This window comes from Myotis lucifugus, unplaced genomic scaffold (genome assembly GCF_000147115.1).
Source record: "Myotis lucifugus unplaced genomic scaffold, Myoluc2.0 scaffold_211, whole genome shotgun sequence".
Taxonomy (NCBI): domain Eukaryota; kingdom Metazoa; phylum Chordata; class Mammalia; order Chiroptera; family Vespertilionidae; genus Myotis; species Myotis lucifugus.
The window spans coordinates 2,084,713-2,106,871 of NW_005871259.1; the positions used below are offsets into that span (position 1 = coordinate 2,084,713).

Consider the following 22,159-nt stretch of genomic DNA (forward strand, 5'->3'; position numbering starts at 1 on the left):
CCATCTGGTCTAATGTAAAACTGTAGTATATCTATTGTCCATTACATTCTGGGTATGAAACAACAGGCTTTTTTCTATATATATTGTAAGTTGCTAGAAAGGAAATAAGGTAGCAATGAGAAGTAGCCCCACAGCATGACTTGCGTTTTTGTAATACAAAGTAACTATTATGAACAAAAGGATTCCAGAAAATATTTACAGTACTAAATTATCCATTATCTGGAATTTAATTGAATCCAAATCAACAGAGTAATATTAGTGAGAACTAGAAGACATTTTTGAATGAGATGATCTTTGCTGTAATATAATTTACTAGAAGCCCAGCGCACAAAATCACGTGGCCCTGCCCACCCGCGAGCCCACCACCCCCGCCACACTCGCAGCCCCGCCCACCCACACCGGTCTTTGGTCTTATGGCATTAAGGCCACAGGCCTTTTTATAATATAGATTGAGCTGAAATTTGCACTAAGCAGCCTAGCTACCTAAATAAGTTCCCATCTCTCATTGTTCGATGAAAATTTTTCTCATTACCCATCTAACATTTCTCATTACCCATCTAACATTTCAAGCATATATGCTATAGCTTTTATATTCCAAGTAATTCTGAAAGTATCTTCTGATCCTTGCCTTTACCCCCATCTCTAAAAAATACTTGCATTTGTCATAACCCTCAAAAACAACTTAGGTGTTTTTTTCTAACTGTTAATTTTGAGGATTCTACTTTTTCATTTATGAGTTAATACTTGTCTCCCTTGTATCATTTAGCCCTTCTACTAAACCTTGTATTCTTTTGCAGATTCTTCCCGACAAGCATTGGCAGCACCACTTTTGACCCTCCCCCCAAAGAAGAAGTAAGTTCACATATATGGGAATCATCTGAATTTCTTTTTAAAGTACCAAGTATACCAGATTGACACCTGGCTTTATGTTCTAGGAATGCTGATTATTATGAGAAGATCTCTGATCCCCTAGATCTTTCTACCATAGAGAAGCAGATCCTCATTGGTTATTATAAAACAGTGGAGGCTTTTGATGCTGACATGCTCAAGGTCTTTCGGAATGCTGAGGTATTTCTCACTGACTTCAAACACAGATTTTAGACGTTTGTTCTGAAGAACTATTCTGGGAATTTTAAGATTTTTACCCTCTTCTATAAACCTTCATATTTCTGGTTAAGAAAGCCAGTAATTTTTTTGAGTACCCTTAGGGTAAAGATACATGGTACTAAATATTATAGAATTTTGTATAATAAAGACATTGATATGACTAAAATGGAAATTAAGTCATACTCGCAAAAAAGCAGTTTTTGTAAAAACCTAATTAAGTATTAAACCTTTATATTTACATAATACAGACATTTTACTACATTTAAATCGTATCCACAGTTTCTTTCCTCAAAACAATAAGTATATGTGAAATACACAGAAGTATTATAGGTAAATAGTTGTAAATGTATCTTAAGAATGGAATTGAGAGGTACTATGTGAATACATTTTAGAATAGGTGAAGCTTTGGGGGCTGGCTAAAGAGGTTAAGAAGGGGGGAATGGAGGACATCTGTAATACTGTCGACAGTTAAAGAAAAAAAAGACAAGATGAAGCTCGTTAGAGAAAATGTGATTTTGAACTGATTTAAAGGAGAGGATGGAATATTGTATGGTACATAGAAAAGGAAATTATTCTGTGATTTTGAAATACCTTGGAGAGGTATTTGAAGGATAAAAGGCTACTAGATTATGTATTTCTATTTGTAATACTTTAAACAATAAATAAAATTTAAAAAATAAAACATTTACACATAATGAAATTTTTTAAAAAAAGGTTACTAGATGAAGGAAGAATTGAGGTTGAAGACAAGAAATGAGAAAGAAAAACAGACAAGTGGGCGATTAGGGCAATCCTGAATTATAACATGCTTTTTACTGAAACCCAGCTTTCATATATATTTAAAGCTTATAGCTCTGACCCTAATATCTGCAAGACAAAGGTAAATCAAGAGCTTCTCCACGACATTATTCTTGTGACATGAATTCATATTTCATGGTCACTGTGTAGTTTATCAAGTGGACAGTAAAGGAGTTGAATGACAGAGCAATAGAAAAAATGGAAAAATTACCATGCAGATTCTAATGTTAATTCATTTTAGTTTAGTTTAAGTTGTTTTCAAATGCCTGGCACTATATTTGATGGTATTGAAAGTCTGTTAACCAAAATGGGAGGATAAAGAAAATCCTGCTACCTCTTCAAGTGTATTTTTAAGCCATATTGAGAAGACCAAACATGACTTCTTTCTTCTGCTTCCTTCAGAAGTACTACGGGCGTAAATCCCCAATTGGAAGAGATGTTTGCCGCCTACGAAAGGCCTATTATAACGCCCGGCATGAGGCATCAGCCCAAATTGATGAGATTGTGGGAGAAACAGCAAGTGAGGCAGACAGCAGTGAGACCTCAGCCTCTGAAAAGGAGAATGGGCACGAGAAGGATGATGATGTTATCCGCTGTATCTGTGGCCTCTACAAGGACGAAGGCCTCATGATCCAGTGTGACAAGTGCATGGTGAGGGCCAGGAGGTGAAGCAGAAACCTAGTCCTGATGACCATGGCGACCATATTCCAAGAAGCTGCCCATGCCTCTTTTGGCTTGGCGGCTTTTTATGAACCTTAACTTTGTCTTGGTTTCTGTTATCCCCCACTGTTCACCATATTGTTTTTCTCCTTTTATATATCTGTCTCTTTCATTTTATCCTTCCCTTTTCCTACCTCCCATTCTTTCTGCCCACTTCCCACTATACATGTCTTAGATCATCTGGATCAAAAAGAATGTTGGTATTTAGGATAGTGCTTTACCTTGCAAAACATTAGAGGTACTACCCTCTGTATAACATTAATACAGATGGAATGTAGTTTATAGAGCTCCTGACGAAGAAGTGAAGGCCTGGATTTGAACCTTAGTATTCCAATTTACTGAACTTGTTATCTTTTATGGAAAATGGAGCTATGAGTAACACATAGGATTGTTGGGAGAATATAATTAAAGATAAGTAAAAATATTTTGTAAATGTAAAGCCTTTCACAATAACTATATCATTGATATATGTTACTTAGTAAGTAATAGTTTGGTACTATGTTCATTCTCCCATTTTCTATCCATCTTCCCATTTTACTTGCCCAGATCTATATATTGTGAACCAATTTGCATACTTGTGTTCATAAGAGTCCTTACTCTTTTTCCCCTATTTTATCATTTATCTCTAATGTTTTACATACTTATCCCTTAGTTCATTCCTGTTTTACTTTACCCTCTCCTATTTGTTAAATATTTATATCTTAGCACCCAGGACTTCTCTCAGTAAGTCTAAGACACCCTGTCCCCCCACTGTACTTTTTTCCCTACAGGTGTGGCAGCACTGTGATTGCATGGGATTGAACTCAGATGTGGAGCACTACCTTTGTGAGCAGTGTGACCCAAGGCCTGTGGACAGAGTAAGCTGCCCTCTGATAATACTCTGATCTAAAAGTAGGAGATGTAGTATATGATATTTTATCAACCCTGCTCCTGATGTACTGAATTTCCTTTGATAAGTCACTCAACCTCTCTGAACCTGTTTCTTTTTTTTTTTTTTTTAATATATTTCTTTATTGATTTTAGAGAGGAAGGGAGAGGGAGAGAGAGATAGAAACATCAATGATGAGAGAGAATCATTGATCGGCTGCCTCCTGCACGCCCCCTGCTGGGGATCGAGCCCACAACCCGGGCATGTGCCCTTGGTCGGAATCGAACCTGGGACCCTTCAGTCCACAGGCCGATGCTCTATCCACTGAGCCAAACCGGCTAGGGCAGCCTCGGTTTCTTATACTTTACATTGAGAGTAATAATTCTGCCCTTCCTTTCTTAGGAGTGGGATCAAAGGGAAAATAAAGTAGCTAGAAATATATGGAAGGAATGGTACTCTATAACACTATGGTGGGTTTTTGTGTGTATGCATTTGTTTGTTTTTATTGATTTTTAGAGAGGAAAGGAGAGGGAGAGATAGAAACATCAATTAGAGAGAAACATCGATAGGCTGCCTTTTGCACGCCCTCTACTGGGGTTCGAGCCCGCAACCATGTGCCCTGATCCAGAATCGAACCTGGGATCTCTTGGTGCATGGGTCGATGCTCAACCACTGAGTCACACCAGCCAGGCAAAACTATGGTTTTTATCAACACTCAGCTATTTATAAAAGAAGTAGCTTGTAAAGTCCAGAACTTGAGTACTCTAAATACCACTTGTGTTAAGCAGTGTTTAAATGAAAAAAGCACTGGACTCAGAGTCAGCAAAGGTTAGCCTTAGCCAAGCACTCCAGGAAAGACTGAAGATTAATTTGCCCAAGTTATTATATGGGCTTTTGGTCTTAGCTCTGCCATATTTGTCTGTGATATTTTTTTTAACAGTGGTGCTGGTGTTATTTTGAGTAGAGAGTTCTTTGTTGTGAGGGATGCATTGCAGAATATTTGGCTTCCATGGCCCTTGGGCACTAAATACTATAGTAACTTCCCCCAGTTGTTGTGACCAAGTTCCCCTTCACACATTTTCAAATGCTCTCTAGATGGTACAGAACCACCACACAATTAGTGCTTCATAGCGTATAGTTTGGGGTACTTAGCCTGTCCGTTTTGTCCTCTACCTTCATTTTCCCAGTTGCTTTCATCTTTTATTATATATCTCTGATGTATTGAAATGACTAAACAGTAAATTTTACTTGGTTGGGAATTCTTGGTTTTACTTATCTGCCTCTTGAATAGAGATCAGCAGGCTGGATGTAGTAGGCCCAGCCCTTATCCATTGGCTTTGTGCTCTTATCAGGAGGTACCCATGATTCCTCGGCCCCACTATGCCCAACCTGGATGTGTCTACTTCATCTGTTTGCTCCGAGATGACTTGCTTCTTCGTCAAGGTGCGTACACAGGAGCTGACCCTACTTGTCAAAGCAGACCTTTCTGAATAGTAGGAGGTGTCAGCTGTCTGCATAATAGTCATTGTCTCCATATGACCATTAGTAGCAATGGAATAAAGGTTTTTATATCTTTCAGTCCTTAGGCTTACATGCACTTCCCCTCCACCAAATAAAACTTATGTGGTGATAACAGGGTCTTATAAAGCTAATTATAAGACTAGGAAGGACATGTAGGATTCTAAAAGATGGAAGACCTCCCTCAGCTCATTCTCATAGTCTAGAGTTGATTATCACCATTAGACTGCTGGTTGAATTTATTGTTTTAGATTTTAACTTCTTTCTATGTAGACCTGGAGCCAGACCAATGGATGCCTAACAGAATTGATGCAGGAATGATTTTAACCTTCTCCTGTGTTCTCTGCCTTCCTAGGTGACTGTGTATATCTGATGAGGGATAGTCGGCGCACGCCTGATGGCCACCCAGTCCGTCAGTCCTATCGACTGTTATCTCACATTAACAGAGATAAACTTGACATCTTCCGAATTGAGAAGCTTTGGAAGAATGAAAAGTATGTGTGGAGGACTTATCTCTTTTCTTCCAGCTGTGCCCCATCTGCACAGAGCTGAATAAGCACTAGGATCTTGCTAACCAGCTAAACCTCTCTCTTCTCTTTTTCTTTTTTTAGAGAGGAACGGTTTGCCTTTGGCCACCATTACTTCCGTCCCCATGAAACCCACCATTCTCCATCCCGTCGGTTCTATCACAATGAGCTATTCCGAGTGCCGCTCTATGAGATCATTCCCTTGGAGGCTGTAGTGGGGACCTGCTGTGTGCTGGACCTCTATACATATTGTAAAGGTAAGTGATCTGGGCAACTTAAGAAATTACCTCCTATCCCCTAGTCACTGAGCTACAATTGCCCACTGCATTTTTATTGTCTCTGCTTCATAAAAGATTGTCCAAGGCTAGTCAGAGAGCTATACTGTATTTTTTTCTTTCTTTTACCTAGTGCTTGGTATTGAATAATGTTAATTCTCTTTTTTATATTTTTTTTTTCTGTAATACTATATAGTTAGCACTTTGTTAGTATTTGTGGGATAAAGTGTTCATTCCCAAATGTGCTTTCCTTATTTATACTGCCTTTCTTTTCCCATAACTTCCCCATATTCTGCTCTGTTTTTCCTCCAAATCTTTCTTCAAAAATCCCTGCAGCACTTTATCTACATTTCTGGTTTCTTTCCATCCTATAGTATCCCCAACATGCTAGACACCCTTTTTCCTTTCTTGTTGCTAGTGTCTGAGAATTCTCCTTTCTCCTGCAGTCACCAAATGCTTAGTAATAGCTGCAGCGTTTCCCTCTTAAAGAGTCTAACTGCTCTCTCAATGGTGTGGGGTAGTCTCTGGGCAGCTCGGGGAGAGAAGGGAAAATAGGGTTATTTAACAGTGTTTGGACCCATAGGAAGACCCAAAGGAGTGAAGGAGCAAGATGTGTACATCTGTGATTATCGGCTTGACAAGTCAGCACACCTGTTTTACAAGATCCACCGGAACCGCTATCCTGTCTGCACCAAACCCTATGCCTTTGATCACTTCCCCAAGAAGCTCACTCCCAAAAGAGATTTCTCTGTAAGTCTCCTTTCTCTCCTAATTGTACATATCAGGACAATGTAGTTCATACATGGAATTCATGGAGTAAGAATTCTCAAGTGGCATCCTGTTTCCATCCCAAACTGGAAATCTTTATTTCTTTTTGGGATGTTTGAGCAGCATAAATGCATTTATTCTGCATTTCCTGGCATGACGTTAGTCGGTTTTTTCTCTTTTTTCTTTCTCAACTCTTTAATCTTAGCCCTTAAGCCCCATATTGTAGTTTTTTGTTTTGTTTTTCACATCCATAATTTTAAGAAGCAAGTAGAATCAAGAACCCTGAGAAACCTTTTGTGAAAATTATTCAGTGCTTTTCCTTTTTGTCCCTGTATTTAAAATGTAAGGCATCATTATATAAAAATTTTAAAGTACAAAGCATTAAGAAGAAAAATTATAAGCCCTGGCCAAGTAGTTCAGTTGGTTAGAGGGTCATCCCAATACCCTGAGGTTGCCAGTTCAAGCTCCAGTCAGGGCACATACAAGAAGCAACCAATGATGCAGACTCCTCCCCAGCCTGGGCCTTAGTCAGGGCTCGTGCAGGAGGCAACCAATCAATGTGTTGTCTGTCTTTCCCTCTCTCTTCCACTCTCCGTAAAAATCAATGGAAAAATATCCTGGGGTGAGGAGTAACAAAAAGAAAAAGAAGCAGCAACCAATGAATGCATAGATAAGTGGAACAACAAATCAGTGTTTCTCTCTCTCCCTCTCCCTTTCTCTCTCTCTCTCTCTCTCTCTCTCTCTCTCTCTCTCTCTCTCTCCCTCCCTCCCTCCCTCCCTCTTCCTCTTCTTCTTCTTCTCTCTCTCTCCTTCTCTCCCTACCTTTCTGTCTCTAAAATCAATAAATAAATTTTTAAAAATACATACAACCATGCACTACATAACAGTGATGGCCCCATAAGATTATAATGAAGCTGAAAATTTTCTGTCACCTAGTGACACTGGAGCATCATAGCTCAATGCTTTGCTCAGATGTTTGTGGTGATGCTAGTGTAAGCCTACTGTGCTGCCATTCATATAAAAGTATAGCACATACAATTGTATACAGTACATAATACTTGATAATGATAAATGACTGTTACTGGTTTATGTATTTACTATACTGCACTTTTATAGTTATTTTAAAGTGTACTGTTTCTGCTTATTTTTTTAAAAATTGCTGTAAACAGTATCCCATGTTATACCAGCAGCAGCCTCACTCATCTCATGTTTACATTTTTTATTGCATCATTTTCTCATGCTTGATTTAAACTTTGTGTTGTTTTATAAGCTTGGTATAGCCTAAGTGTAAAGTGTAGTGTTTATAAAACAATAGTTTACAATAATGTTCTAGGCCTTCACATTCACTCCCCACTCAGTCACTAACTCACCCAGAGCAACTGCCAGTCCTGCAGCCTCTATTCATTGTAAGTACACTATACAGGTGTACCATTTTTTAATATTTTACACTGTATTTTACTGTACCTTTTCTATGTTTACATATACAAATACCATTGTGTTACAGTTGTCTACAGTATTCAGTACAATAACATGCTATATACGCTTATATCCTAGGACAGCCATGGGCAAACTACGGCCCGCGGGCCGGATTCGGCCCGTTTGAAATGAATAAAACTAAAAAAAAAAAAAGACTGTACCCTTTTATGTAATGATGTTCACTTTGAATTTATATTAGTTCACACAAACACTCCATCCATGCTTTTGTTCCGGCCCTCCGGTCCAGTTTAAGAACCCATTGTGGCCCTCGAGTCAAAAAGTTTGCCCACCCCTGTCCTAGGAGCAATAGGCTATACCAGTGGTTGGCAAACTCATTAGTCAACAGAGCCAAATATCAACAGTACAACGATTGAAATTTCTTTTGAGAGCCAAATTTTTTAAACTTAAACTATATAGGTAGGTACATTGTTATTAACTTAATTAGGTTACTCCTAAAGCTTAGGAAGAACCACACTCAAGGGGCCAAAAAGCCGCATGTGGCTCGCGGGCCGCAGTTTGCCTACCACGGGGCTATACCATACAGCCTAGGTATGTAATAGGCTATACCATCTAGGTTTGTGTAAGGGCACTCTATGATGATCACACAACAACAAAATGACTTAACCATGCATTTCCAATCATTAAGCAGCACATGACTGACTGTATTATCCCACTACCCAAAAAATTACTGTTAGCATTTTTATTATCAGCCTTTTTTTTTTATTGTATTTTTTCTTTTAAATTGTTGTGAACATACTCCTCTGATTATTTTATGCCATTCATCATTCCATAAAGATTTTGGTCACCCATTCATCTATTTGCTATAATGAAACCCTGGATTAGCTCTTCTCATCCTTCTGTCTTCTTGTAAGTGGGCCTGTCAAAATTCATAGCTGTCATCCTGGAATGCTTAGAGGTAATCTAGCCAGAAAGCAAACCTTTATGTCCCTGTTTTTTCTATTATTAATTTCAGATTTCTCTAAACAGTATTTATTTTATATTCTTTCTACCCACAACCAAGCCCTGCCTCTCATCTAGATTTCTCTGGTCCTTCTTGCTCAGTCAGCAGCTCACTGATTAGCTTTGAAACCCCAACCTTAACTGCTTAAAAGTTGGGATGGGGCAAAAAGAACTGTGAGCCTAGTGGCCTACAGATAATAGAAGTACTGAACTTCTGACTTTAAGATATAGTCACCCAGCTTGTAAGGGCGTCAGCCCCATTTTTTTTCTTCCTTTACCTCCTCACCTCTCTATCGTGAGTTAGCCCTAGATCGTATGATCAGCTTTGTCAGCTTCTATTGTACACTCACTGCTTCCTTTTCTTTTCTGCAGCCTCATTATGTCCCAGACAACTACAAGAGGAACGGAGGACGGTGAGTCCCATAGGGATATGAAGAGCCTAAGGGGTTTTTACCAACAACCCCTAAGATTGGGGGTTCTCTGACAGAGTAGCCCAATGTTGTGCCAACAGTAAGGGCAGAAAGGGAGATTTTGCAAGGATTACAGATAGAGAAGAAGAGAATTTGGAACAGAACTCCATACAGATTAAGAAAAGTCTCTTTTTTAGATGTCTGCAAGCTTTGCCCATTACTCCAAAGTTTATCAACTTTTAAGACCATTGTCAAGGCACAGTTTTAGCTGAACAGTTTGAGTTTGTAATTTTTATTTATGTTTGCTTTGTATATAATGGATATTCTTAGAAAAAGAGCACAAAAGTCTTGTCTTCTTTTTCTGTTGAATGGTGGCATAACAACTGCTTTACCTACTTCAGTAGCTTACCATAAGGGAAAAAATATTGGATAATAGATGTGAAAAAGTTTAGGAAAAGTAAAAACTTCATTTAAATACTTACTGTAGTTGGACTACAAAGTTGTACCATACTTCTTCTCTGTACTCATGAAGCATTCAGAACTAGCTAAGCAATTTTACCAGCTCTGGTATATTTTATGAATTTGTTGGATTTCTGAAAGAAAGAAGAAAAATTGAACTTTACAAATCAGAATTAAATTTCAGAGAAAAGTAATGGTTTGTTCAAATAATAATAAAGTGAAGACCAGAGCCAAGTTCCTGACCTATTGAGCCAAGGCTGTAACAGCTAGGCTTCAGCGTCTCAAGCCACCCTGAGGTCTCTTCCCTTCATGCCCTATCCAACCCCAAGTGCCCTTCTCAGCCTTACTCTAAGTTCACATATCCTTCTGGCAGATCATCCTGGAAGTCTGAGCGCTCAAAGCCACCCCTAAAAGACTTGGGCCAGGAGGACGATGCTCTGCCCTTGATTGAAGAAGTTCTGGCCAGTCAGGAGCAAGCAGCCAATGAGATGCCCAGCCTGGAGGAGCCAGAACAGGAAGGGGCCACTGCCGAAGTCAGTGAGGGCGGAAAAAAAACAGAAGAGAGTAGTCAAGAAGCTCAGTCAGCCTGTACCCCTGAAGAACGACGGCATAACCAGCGGGAACGACTCAACCAGATCTTGCTCAATCTCCTTGACAAAATCCCTGGAAAAAATGGTAAGAAGAATCAGGCTAATATCTAGGATTTAAGGTAAATAGAAAATTAGGGAGATGAAATGAAAAAAAAACAACTTCTAACTACTGGTCCGGAATGGAATGTATTCTAAGAAAATGGTATAGTTCTTAATGGGCCTGCTTTTAGTTATATTTGGGGAATGAAACTGTGGGAGGTGAGATGTTCTCCTTCCTAGAGACTAGCTTTTATACCTAGCTGGAGGAAGGCCTAAATTGCTTTTAGGTCAGAAAAGCAATCATTGAAGTCCTCTGATCTGAGAACTCAGATCTGGAGTAAGGAGTAGGCCAGTGGTATTTGATCAGCCTCCTTGGTTCTGTTTTCAGCCATCGATGTGACATACTTGCTGGAGGAAGGATCAGGCAGGAAACTGCGAAGGCGTACTCTGTTTATCCCAGAAAACAGCTTTCGAAAGTGAACCTCAAAGAATGAGAACCTCAAGCATCTGAGATCCAGTGGAGCTAACAGTCCTGCCTCCTGTTCTCTGAGTATAGACAGGAGTGGGAAGGGTCCATCCAGCAAGGGGAATGGGGCCATGACGTTAACATTAGGTACTTAATAAACCTTGGAGCTTGTAGAGAGGAAGAGGAAGGGGATCTGTCTAACCAGTTCAATTTAACTTGTTTTCCTCTCCATGGCTTCATCCAGAAGGTTAATAATAATGTAGGGAGGAAGGCAGAGCACATTGAGGATGACCAAAACTTTTTGGTACTTTATAACACTTGCCCCTCCCCCAGCTTGGGTTTTTCTGTCATCCTCTGATCCCACAAGCACTGCTAAGAAGCTGCTTCCTATACCCAGGTATAACTCAGAATCCAAAGGGGTAGGGCCAGGAACCCCACCACCTACCCCATCTGCTTTCTGTAGGCTCCAAGAGCTATCCCAGAGACCTGAGACAGAAACAGTAGCTGGGGCCTCTTTCCAGATCCCCGATGAGGGAAGTTTCTCCTTTCTTGCCCAACAATGTCAAAGTAAAACATGAGTTGATAACTCAAAGCACTTGTAACTGCTGCTCCTCTCCCTACATCTACTCCCCAAAATAGAATCATGGAATAGGGAAGGCCCCCATGGGGTCAGAGGGCACAGTACTTAGAATTACCTTCGTTTTAACCTGCCGAACATATTTTTTTCTGACGAGGCCAGGCCTCCCCCCAGCACATGTACAGTTTATGCACTGTGGTTTGTGTGTGTCTGCTGTGCTGTGCGAATGAAGATTCATTTCAAAATAAAATCATTTTAAAACCTATATAAAAATGAACTCTAACCCCCACCAAACAAAAATCACTACAAAACTGTTGAACAGTATTCACCTATCAGAGTATTTGTTGTGAGTGTAGATTATCAATTCAAAACACTACTCTTGTTTTCTTAATTGTACAGTTTTCAATTTTTATCTCTTAAAGAGACAGTGTATTCTCCCTACCCCTAGTTCCATCTTTCCTCCACCCTCCTGATCATCAGGAGGGATATCCAGGGTGTTTCCTTCCTTCCCATTCTCTGGGCCAGAAGTTACCAGACAATAATGTCTCTTTAAAAATAAAATTTAAAAAGCTTTGCTTTGTTGTCTTCTCAGACATACATATGCATATAAGTTTTAGATGTTCTTATAAGAGAAAAGATGTTTTTTAAATGTGCCAAGTTGTATGTGTATATATATGTGTGTGTATGTGTGTGTGTGTGTGTATACACACACACATGTATGTGTGTGTATATATATGTGTGTGTGTGTATATATATATATATATATCTGCTGCGTGATTAGCAAGCAATACAATAGTAAACCAGTCCTCATTACTTTTTTCTAATATTGGACCAATGCTGTCCTAATTGTACATTTTCCCTTATGATGACGACACTCTGACTTGTTTAGGTAGAAACATTGACCACCTTCCATTCCATTGAATCTTTTTTCCTTTTTCTTCTTTCTGTGTCAATCTTGAGGAATAAACAAAAGAGACCGGGGATGCCAAAGATCCCCTTGAGCAGAGAAAAAGCAGAATAAATATTTTATTAAAGAAAAAAGAGAATTAAGAAAATAATTTGGAGTATTTTCTTACTGTAGAGAAGCACTGTACATTACTGAGAGACCTGGGTATAAGATACTCACGTGTGGAGCTGGAAACATCGCATGTCCAAGCCCATTTGAGTGGTTTCTTTTTTGGTTTTCATTTCAGGGAGCCGGGGGGGAGGGAGGTGGGGATAGGGGCACTTTGGGAGTCTCCTTTTAGTCAAAAGCAGGAAAGTTACAAGAAAGAGTTTAAAATTCAATATTTCCTTTAATAGTGTTAAACACTAAAATTTTAAAAAAGACAAAAAAAGAAAAAACTTTGTAATATGTGTGAACAGAAGCAAAAGACACTACGCTCTGTCATTTTATCTTTCTTTTGTTGAAAGACTAAAAACTGAAATGTTTTTTAGACAATCAAATGTTAGGTAAGTGCAAAAACTTGTTTTTTCTTACTTGTGTAGAGATTAATGCCTTTTTTTATTTTTCAGTTATTTTATAATAACGAAATAAAAAGATCCCCCTAGCTGCCAGGTGGGTTTTGGTGTTTGAAATGCGGGGCAAAGCACTACATCACTGCAAATAGATACAGTTAGTCTGCATGTCTGTAGGCTGTGTGATTGCGGAAAATATAAATGCTGCTAATATATTTCCTTTTTACAAAAGCATATCTAAATAGATGATTGTTTTGATGTTAATCTTTGTAAATTATGTATTACCAATTTTAACATTGGATGTAATTGCATAAAAAGCTTGCATCTCAAATCCTTAAAAGTCTAGTATTAAATGGAAAAAACTTTTCCTAACTACAGAGTGGTGAGCTTGCTATTTTTTCCTCTTTCCTATCCTCCATTTATCTTCCAGGATCTTCTCAATCCTGTTTCCAAAAAAATCTTTTTAAAACCATATCATCAGGCCCTAACGGGGTGGCTCAGTTGGTTGAAGCGTTGTCCTGTACACCAAAAAGGTTGAGGGTTCGATTCCCAGTAAGGGCACATATCTTAGGTTTCGAGTTCAATCCCTGGTTAGGGCATGTACAGGAGGCAGCTGATGGATGTTTCTCTCTCTCTCTCTCTCTCTCTCTCTCTCTCTCTCTCTCTAAAATCTGAAACTTTAGAAATCATTGCCCCCCCCCCAAAAAAAAGTAGTCTTTCATATCTACTGTTTTATAATTTCAAACATTATAAAAATAAAACTTCTTTTGCAGTGGCAATTTGTGTAAACTTGAGTACTCCTAATATAACTAGGAATCCCCAGAGGCTCTCAGAATCTCGTTGGTGAAACATCACCCTAGAAAACATCTGAAATGCAAACTGAGGTCAAAATTGAGAGGGCAGCTAAACACAAATGCAAATTTAAAGCAAGGAGCAGATGAATATGAATTGGCCGGGAATGGAGTTTAAGAATAAGTCTTCAACACCCTAGCCTAGCCGGTTTGGCTTGGTGGATAGAGCGTCAGCCTGTCAGCCTGCGGACTGAAGGGTCCCAGGTTCATTTCCGGTCAAGGGCACATGCCAGGGTTGCGGGCTCAATCCCCAATGGGGGGGTGTGCAGGAGGCAGCCGATCAATGATTCTCTCTCATCATTGATGTTTCTGTCTCTCTCCCCCTCTTCCTTCCTCTCTGAAATCAATAAAAATATTTTTTTTAAAATAAGCCTTCAAAAATAACAAAAGTATGAGACACTTGAGGCTATTCAAAGCCTGCTCCCGAGTAGTCACAAAGCTTTGATCTGTTTTTATCTCCCCTCTCCTATTACCTGCCCATTGTCCTCTCCAACCAAGTTCTCCAAAATGAAGGAAAACTTCCAGATATCTTTCCCCTGTATTTCACTTCATAGTTTTCACCTTCCCCCTAACTTTTCTGTTGCCTGGTTATAATTATATCTTTATTCTTCTAACCTTTTAGTGATTTTCCTTGAGGCAATCATTTATAATGATTTCCTACCCCATCCTCAAACCTCCAGAGCACCTTAACTATTCTCATTTCAGAAGACCAAAACTCATTAAATCCTAACAAAGTTATAAATGTCAAGTTATTGTGCTTTCTGAAATTGTATTACTGCAGAATAGTAATGTTAAATAGAAAACAATCTGTCACTTTTTGCAACCCTTTAATCCTTCATCACCTCAGATACAAATCTAACGAGTATAATTTCAAGGGCCATGTCTTCCCCATTCTCCCACTATTTACTCAGGCTCCTACCTATCAGTCCCACAAAACAAAGCAGTGATGTCTCGCATAAAGGGGCACTTCTGAGATTCAGGCACAATCAAGGGGCACTTCTGCATTCCTCAGGAAACAGTAAGAACTGAACCTGGGCTTGGAAGGAAGCATCTCCCTTGAGCTTCCTACAAGAGGGCCTCCCACAGCCTATGTCCTCAAACCCCCTGTGACACACACACACACACACATTCAACTCCCACACTTTATTGGGACAAAAGAGGAAGGAGACATATCCAACATCACAGGCCCACCCACCAGGGGTATCCAGACTTTAACACCTAGTACAACATGAGTACATAATAAATATTGGCAACATGGGATGGGGGAAGTGGGGGAAGATTCATACACATGAAGGAGACTAGAGACCCTCTAGTCTTGGGAACTGAGGCATATACTGTACTAGCAGAGTACTTACACAGGAAGGTAGATGGGGACTAGATTTCCATTTTGCAGATAGGGAGATATTCCCTTGTGCAGATGGGGAAGAGGAAAGAAACTGCATGGAGGAAAATTGCTTTGTATATATTTGGAAGAAGAGCAGATTTCAACTTACAGATGGGTATGGGAGAGAAGTAGGAAAATTTATTTCACATCTTAGTAGAAAGGGATGTGGGAGGAAAGTATCCTTTTACAGACAGGGAAAATGCTTCTGGGAAAATCAGTTTACAAGGGTTCGTGTTCACAGGCCATTCCATTCCAAAGTGACAGGAGAGAGAGAGATATGCAGGAAAGGAAAAAGGTCCTAGGCCTAGAGAACAAGAGAGGTATACCCCACAGGTACCAGCCCCTCCATTCCATCCCGCCCACAGCGGAGCCAGTCCTCATCCACAGTGGCGATGACACGCAGCACTTCCCCACGCTGGAAGCTCAGCTGGTCAGGTCCTGCAGCGGTGTGGTCACAGAGAGCACGGACTGCCCTGTGGGGAGCCAGATGCTGGGATGAAGTGAGGTGGGGGTACCCAGCTGTCCCAGGTCTCATCTTCCCACCGTGTGGAACATCCCTTTGGTTCAGCTCTGGGAACATTGGGCTCGTGTCTAGCAACATGTGGGTTCCCTGTGGGGCCCCAGCCCTCTCCTGAGCTCCAAACCCACTCTTCAGCAACTTATTTGACATGATTTGCACTTCTCTTGTACTTCAAATTCAACATCTGCAAATTAAATAACTCATCTTAACTCTACACACCAGTCCCTCCTCTTGTGTCCCCTATACTGGTAAATAGCACTACCTTCTACCCAGTTGCTCCCAGCAAAAACCAGGGTCTCTCATTCCTCATATCCACTCAATCACCAAAACTAGCTTGGTGTTTGTATCTCCCACTATTCCACCTGTCTTTCTCATCAACTCCACTGCCCTCACTCTAGTTTAGCTCTCTATCCTCTCTCTCAACCACTACATATAATCTAACTGATATCCCTTCATCTCTCATGACCTCCCTCCCCAGCTCCATTTTCCACACAGCAGACAGAGATCCTTCAAAAACAAGCAAGCATATCCCCCAGCTTATGGCCCTTCAGTGGTTCCCCCTACCTCACAGTGAGGTCTAGGCCTACTGAAGCCTATAGCTTCCTGTCACTGCTGCCAACAACCTCCACTCTGGGCACAACCATGTGTCCATAGTACCTCACTACACTTGGGCCTCTCCACTTTTGCATCCTATTCCTTCTGACACACCCTACACCATCACTGGGCCTTCCCTGAGTCTGCAACCTGGGGAAGAAGCCCTGTCTATATGGCTCCTTTCCTACAATCTTTTCCATACAGAATTTTTTAAATATGTTTTTATTGTTTTTTTCTTGTTTTAGAGGGAAAGGGGGGGAGAGAGAGAGAGAGAGAAACCTCAATAAGAGGGCAACATCGATTGGCTGCCTCCTGCACTCGCCCTACTGGGGATCGAACCTGCAACCCAGGCATGTGCCCTGACCAGGAATCGAACAGTGACCTCTTGGTGCATAGAACAACACTCACCCAACTGGCCCACACCAGCCGGCTCCATACAGAATTTTAACCACTTGTTTACTCATTGGTATCTCCACTGGACTACAAGCTCCTTGAAGGTAGGGGTTCCAATATGTTTATCTTTGTTTTCCCTCCCCTAGCATAATGCTTGGCACATAGTAAGTACTTGAAAAGTATTACTGAATGAATGAAAAATCAAGAAACCTAATTCAATGGATTAAGGAACCAAAGGAAGCCAGACCCTAAAGCAAGAAGCAATCTCTGGTGCCAAATTAGAAGACCCCACTGAAGGGAAGCACAATCCCTCGGGGTATGCACATGGGCACATCCAAATACATAGTTGTCATTAACTGGGCACCTCCTCTGTGCCAGATGCTCTTATAAAATTATGTTTAGTCTCTCTAACAACCACAATAAAGGTATAAATTATCCTCTTTAAAAAGGGAGAAAGAAACCAAGGCTCAGAGAAATGAGTTCACACCAATAATAGCAGAAATGTAATGCAAACTAAGCACTGCCTGACTTTACAGCCCCACAGCCTTTTAAACTACCTCCCCTCCCCTCTGAAGACAGAAACACACACACACACACACACACGTGCACACCAATGCATTCTCCCCGATTCTCCTTACCGATGGGTCTGCACCGTGCTGGGTGCTGAGGCCTCAAGCTCCTCCGGTGAACTGGGAGTCTCAGAAGGTGCCACCCTCTTCACCAGAGCCAGCACGTTCACTGTAGGAGGCAGCCAGCTGGATGGTCTCCTGGAGGAAGGGATACAGGGTCACAGAGTTTACCCCACCTCCAGAAAAAAAAAAAAAAAACACCCAGGGCTCTGGAGGGAGAAAAAGGCTGAGCAGCCTGTGCTTCAAAAGAGATCAGGAGCTGGTCACTGCTAAGGGCAGAGAGACAGTTTGTTAGGGTGATTAGGGAGGTGAAAACAGGTCTACAACACAAAAGTCACTAAAGGACCTCTGGGAACCAGTACACTCAGAGAGACCTAGAGGATCACTGGAGAGTATCTGAAGCCAGAGTTCAGCAAATACTTACTATTTAGCCCTTTAGGGCCAAGAGGCAAATGGAGAACATCATATAGGTGCTTATATCACCATTAAAATGTAACTTCTCAAGAATGTAACCATTTTTAGCTCATGGCTGTAGAAAAACAGACTGACAACTTCTGACCTAGAGGATCACTCTAGTTTCATATTTGGGTAACTGGGTGATGTGGGATGGGGTCAGAGGTCATGGAGGGGACCAGGTGCCCCATTACCTGGACTTTAGAGTTCCACTTTCAGTTTCTGTGAGGGCCCCAGGCACTCCAAACAGTCTTCCCAGCCACACGCCTCTGCCTGGTGCCGTGTCCTCTGTGGGCAACGATCTCTCCTGTGCTTCCTCAGCCACAGTCCCGGGACACCTGGATCCCCATCGACGAAGGGAGAAGCCCTCCGTGCCCCCAGAGGCATAGACCCGGGAGGCCTGGGTCAGCTGCTCCCACCAGCTGCCTGGTTTGGGAGGGCTTGAGGGGGCTGAAGGGCCTGGAGGGGTCTCCTCAGAAGCCCCACGAAGGCTCTGGGCCAGCCGACCCCCCCAGTGCAGCATGGCTTGCACAGTCTGCTGCAAGGCTGGCGGTGAGCCTGGGGGGGCAGGAGTCTGAGGTGGGCCCAGGGGCAGGTGGTGGTGATGCTCAAAGAGCAGGTCCAAGTGGAAGGTGAGCACCGACAATGGCTGCAGCAGGAGCAGCAGCTCTGTGGACAGGGAAGGGCAGCCACCCCGGGCCAAAGAGAAGAATCCAGTGGGCAGGTACAGGAGGGACAGCAGGCCTAGAAAAGAAGAAGGCTAACATTAGTCCCTGCCCTCAGCCTAGTCCCAGAGGGCTCCCTGCATCAGCCCACCCATCAACAAACATCCCCCCAGGCCTCATTCTATGCCAGGCACTGGGGCAGAGAAGACCATGGTGGGGAACAGGGCTGATACCTCCCTGCCCATGTAAAACCACTGCCTAGAGCGGGAAGCACATATAGAACAAGTGGTGATAAGAAACTGAGTAACAGAAAGGAGGACCGGGCCATGGGAGCAAAATAGGGGGTGAGGGTTAGCCTAGTCTGAGGGCAATGTGAAGCCTCACTGTAAAATCTGAAGGATGAATGAAAGTTAGTGAGGGGCAGGAAGTCCTATTCTAGGAGGAAAGAATCAGAAAGGAAGCCTGTCAAGGAACCAGGGAAAGCCCCAGACTTAGAGGCAAGAGAAGAAGGCAGAGGCCAATAATCAAGACGGGAAGTTATAGTGAAGATTTGGGTTTTCCCCCCTGTGGGCTAAGGGACTCCTTGGAAAAGTTTTAAGCAGAAGAGTAATAAGACCGCAGAGCAGATTAAGATCATCCTGGCATTAGTGGGAACCAGCAGAACAGACCCCCTTTCCTCCTTCCCTCACAGCCTAGCAGCCCCATCCTCTCCCATTTGAACCTCTGACCTGCATCTTCTTGCAGACTGGAAAACCACAGCTCCAACTGCTTAGTGCTGGGGGAGAAAAGGGAACAAGCTCAGGGAGGTGGAGGACTCCAGCGCCCTCTAGGCAGGGGGTGGGAGATGAGATTGGAACAGGAGAGGTTTGCGCCAGGAACCTGGGGGATCCCACCTGAGATACCCCTGCAGGACCCAGGCCATGGGAGGGGCACCAGAAAGAATGCCACTCACTTGAGGAGGCCCAGGATGAAGGCGTGGAAGCGGCTTCTGCTGCTGCTCAGCGGGGCTAGACGGCTGACCTGGCTATACAGGGTTCCAAAGGACCGGGTGCTGGAGCCTGAGGACAACCCGAGCTGTCAGCCCAGCCCCAGCCCCAGCCCCAGCCCCAGCCGGGCCTCCCTCCGGGCCCAGCCCTGGGCCGAGTCCCACACTTCACCTGGCTTCACCGATGCCTCCACCACGCTCCAGGGGTTGCTCCTGCGCTGCCCAGTGATGAGGTCCTTTCGGAAAGGCTTCAGCCCGTCAGCCACCAGGGCATGGAGAGCCGGACAGAGGGTGGTCAGCACCAGGTGCCCCACATCTGGGCTCAGCCGGCTGTCTCCCAACTGGGCCTGGAGGCAGCGCAGTGGGCATGGGTCCAGAGATACCGACAACGCGCTTCCTGTCCAGAGTTCTGCGCCCCCAGAGCTCCATTCACCTCCTCAACCCCCAGACCCTCCCACAGACAACTTCACCTTCTGAACCAAGTTTCGGGCGGCCCCAAAGTGCGTGATGATTTTATCCACGGAGGCGCTGACGGCTATCAAGAGACCTGGGGAGGGGGAGGGGGGGGAGGGGAGAGAAGCATCAAAGCCCCTGTCTCCCAGGAACACCCGAGGGCCTGGGAGAACCCGGTTCATGCAGTCTGACCCTGTGAGGGGAGGGCACAGTGCGGGGCAGCGGATTCCGAGGCCAGGGCGGGGGTGTCCTACCTTTCTTCTGCTCCTGCAGCTGGCCGGTCCCACTCTGGGCTTCTGCCATCCACAGTCGCTGGGCCCCGGGGACACCGGCGAAGGACCAGGAACTGCGGACTGCGGGGAGGAAAGAACGCGGAGACACTTACCGAGGGTTATTCGAGGACTCCCGGCTTCGGCACCGGTCACCTCCTACGGGTCCACAGCACCCAGCCCTGAAGTCTTGGGAGAGGGGACACAAAGCTGGGTACAGCACGGGCAGCGCGACCCGGGACCCCGGAGTGAAATGCTGCCCGGATCTCAGCACTCGCCGCCCCTGTGCACCCCAATTCCCCGTTTCCATTCCTTCTTCAGGGCCCAGCTCCCACCTCCGCGATCCCGGAAGTCCAGGCGCAAGGACAGCCGCGCTCACCTCCCGCCCGCCCGCTGGGGCCTCTAGGGCAGGAGATGACAGGCCGAGGGCAGGGAGGGGCACCTTCCCCCCACCCCCGCTCCCCCCGGGCCTGCGTCCTGCCCGCGAACACGGAAGAGCACGTGGGGATCCCGGACCAATGGAAAGACAGACAAACGAGAATGGAAAAGAGAGGGAGGGAGCGGAGATCCAAGGGCTGGGAGGCTACAGTGAAGGCACCAGAAAGGGGAACCCCAGGTCCTGCTCCGGCATCGCTGCGGAGGGCGCCCCGCAGCCCAGTGAGGCTGGTGGGTAGGAAGGCGAGACCAGGCCCTCTTCAGCCGGGAGAGTTGGGGAGCTGCACCCTGCACGTTCCCGCAGCAAGGAGGCGGTCGGGCCCGGCCCGCCCTGGCCAGGGGCTCCACACAGGGGTCACCCCAGGTCCCTATCAACGGACTTGCTGGAGCCCCCTGAACTGAGTTTGAAGCAGCACAGGCCCGCGTCCACAGCGCCCGGCCAGCACCGGAGCGGAGGCAGGCTCCCCAGAACCAATGAACTCGCTAGGAATCGGCCAGATGGGCGGGGCAGAGCCAGGCTCCCAGAACCAATGAATTCGCTAGGAATCGGCCAGGCCGAAGGGCGGGGCGGAGCCGGGAACCCGGATGCAACCACCGGGGAGGTGGGAGCCGAGCCGAGGAGGGGCGGGGCGGCCCGGATGCAACCACCGCGGAGGTGGGAGCCGAGCCGAGGAGGGGCGGGGCGGCCCGCCTGGGGCGTGGCCTACGGGGCCGGCCCGGGGCCGTCTTACGTAGCCTGAGAGGAGGCGGTGGGCTCCTGGTCCAGCGAGGGGCCTTCGGCGGACGAGGTGGCGGTGGCAGCGGGGGGGCGGGTACCTGGCGGGGTGGGGGAGCCGCGGCGGGGAAGGTGCTGCTTCTGGGAAAGAGCGGGGACAGCAGCAGCGCCAGCTCGGGGCTGGCCAGGCAGGACAGGGCCCCGCGCGCCGGGGGCGAATAGGCTCCCACCGGGGACAGGCGCACAGGCAGCAGCGGCTCCTCCGCGGGACTGGGCGCCCCCAGCAACCGCAGCCCCGCGCCGGGCCAGCCCGCCAGAGGCGCCAGGAGCAGAGACCCAGCCGTGCCCGCGCCCCCACCCTCCAACAGGGGGCGCCCGTCGGCCGAGAACCGGAAAACCAGGGGCCGAGGGACCAGGAGGGGACGGGCTGCAGGCGGGATTGGCGGGGCAGGTGCGAAGGGAGAGGAGGGCAGCGGATGGGCAGCCAGGCGAGGAAGGGCGGGAGAAAGAGGGAGCATTTAATTTATTCCTCGTCATCTAGCTACCCACCCCGGCTTTCTCTTTTCTCGTAGCTCTCTCTGTCTTAATCGCACATGTGGGGTGGGTGACCAGAATTTGGGTGTGTGACACTGATACCATGCTGAGATTCTGGCAGTTGTGTGTGCAATGTTTAATATGATGTCTTACAGCATCTGTATCATGTCGTGCTCTCTCTTCTCGCGTCCCTGTGTGTTGTCTTTTGTCTCCTGTGATATAGCTTGGGTTGTGTTTTGATGCTCTCTTGTTCTTTTATCTCT

The 22,159-nt window shown here is 44.8% G+C and overlaps 2 protein-coding genes and 2 long non-coding RNA genes across 9 annotated transcripts in view; 2 read left to right on the forward strand and 2 right to left on the reverse strand.

Moving 5' to 3' along the window:
* ASH1L (ASH1 like histone lysine methyltransferase) overlaps positions 1-17,218 on the forward strand; it is a 124,895-nt gene extending 107,677 nt beyond the window's left edge. For 2 of the 5 annotated variants that reach the window (XM_023761597.1, XM_006097833.3), the window contains 11 exons: positions 798-852; positions 936-1,068; positions 2,308-2,556; positions 3,396-3,482; positions 4,846-4,936; positions 5,367-5,505; positions 5,623-5,795; positions 6,397-6,563; positions 9,390-9,430; positions 10,260-10,561; positions 10,904-13,393. In XM_023761597.1, coding sequence (XP_023617365.1) covers positions 798-852; positions 936-1,068; positions 2,308-2,556; positions 3,396-3,482; positions 4,846-4,936; positions 5,367-5,505; positions 5,623-5,795; positions 6,397-6,563; positions 9,390-9,430; positions 10,260-10,561; positions 10,904-10,995 — 1,529 coding nt within the window. In that variant the 3' untranslated portion in view covers positions 10,996-13,393. Of the gene's footprint in view, positions 1-797; positions 853-935; positions 1,069-2,307; positions 2,557-3,395; positions 3,483-4,845; positions 4,937-5,366; positions 5,506-5,622; positions 5,796-6,396; positions 6,564-9,389; positions 9,431-10,259; positions 10,562-10,903; positions 13,394-16,904 lie in introns of those variants that run through there. The other 3 variants (XM_023761598.1, XM_023761599.1, XR_002831441.1) reach the window with 3 other exon arrangements.
* LOC111827736 lies at positions 9,704-10,367 on the reverse strand. Its single transcript, XR_002831447.1, has 2 exons — positions 10,234-10,367; positions 9,704-10,020 (listed from the first exon to the last, which is right to left on the reverse strand). It is a non-coding gene; the product is annotated as an uncharacterized LOC111827736 (long non-coding RNA).
* Positions 14,996-22,159, reverse strand: part of RUSC1 (RUN and SH3 domain containing 1) — a 9,436-nt gene continuing 2,272 nt past the window's right edge. Inside the window, 9 exon segments of the mRNA XM_006097835.3 lie at positions 14,996-15,724; positions 17,397-17,525; positions 18,035-18,584; positions 19,234-19,280; positions 19,458-19,563; positions 19,663-19,837; positions 19,961-20,037; positions 20,198-20,296; positions 21,379-21,934. Of these exon segments, the coding sequence (XP_006097897.1) occupies positions 15,556-15,724; positions 17,397-17,525; positions 18,035-18,584; positions 19,234-19,280; positions 19,458-19,563; positions 19,663-19,837; positions 19,961-20,037; positions 20,198-20,296; positions 21,379-21,934 (1,908 nt within the window). The 3' untranslated portion in view covers positions 14,996-15,555.
* LOC111827734 overlaps positions 21,336-22,159 on the forward strand; it is a 4,956-nt gene continuing 4,132 nt past the window's right edge. For both annotated transcript variants that reach the window (XR_002831444.1, XR_002831443.1), the window contains exon 1: positions 21,336-21,435. This is a non-coding gene — a long non-coding RNA (uncharacterized LOC111827734). The remainder of the gene's footprint in view (positions 21,436-22,159) is intronic.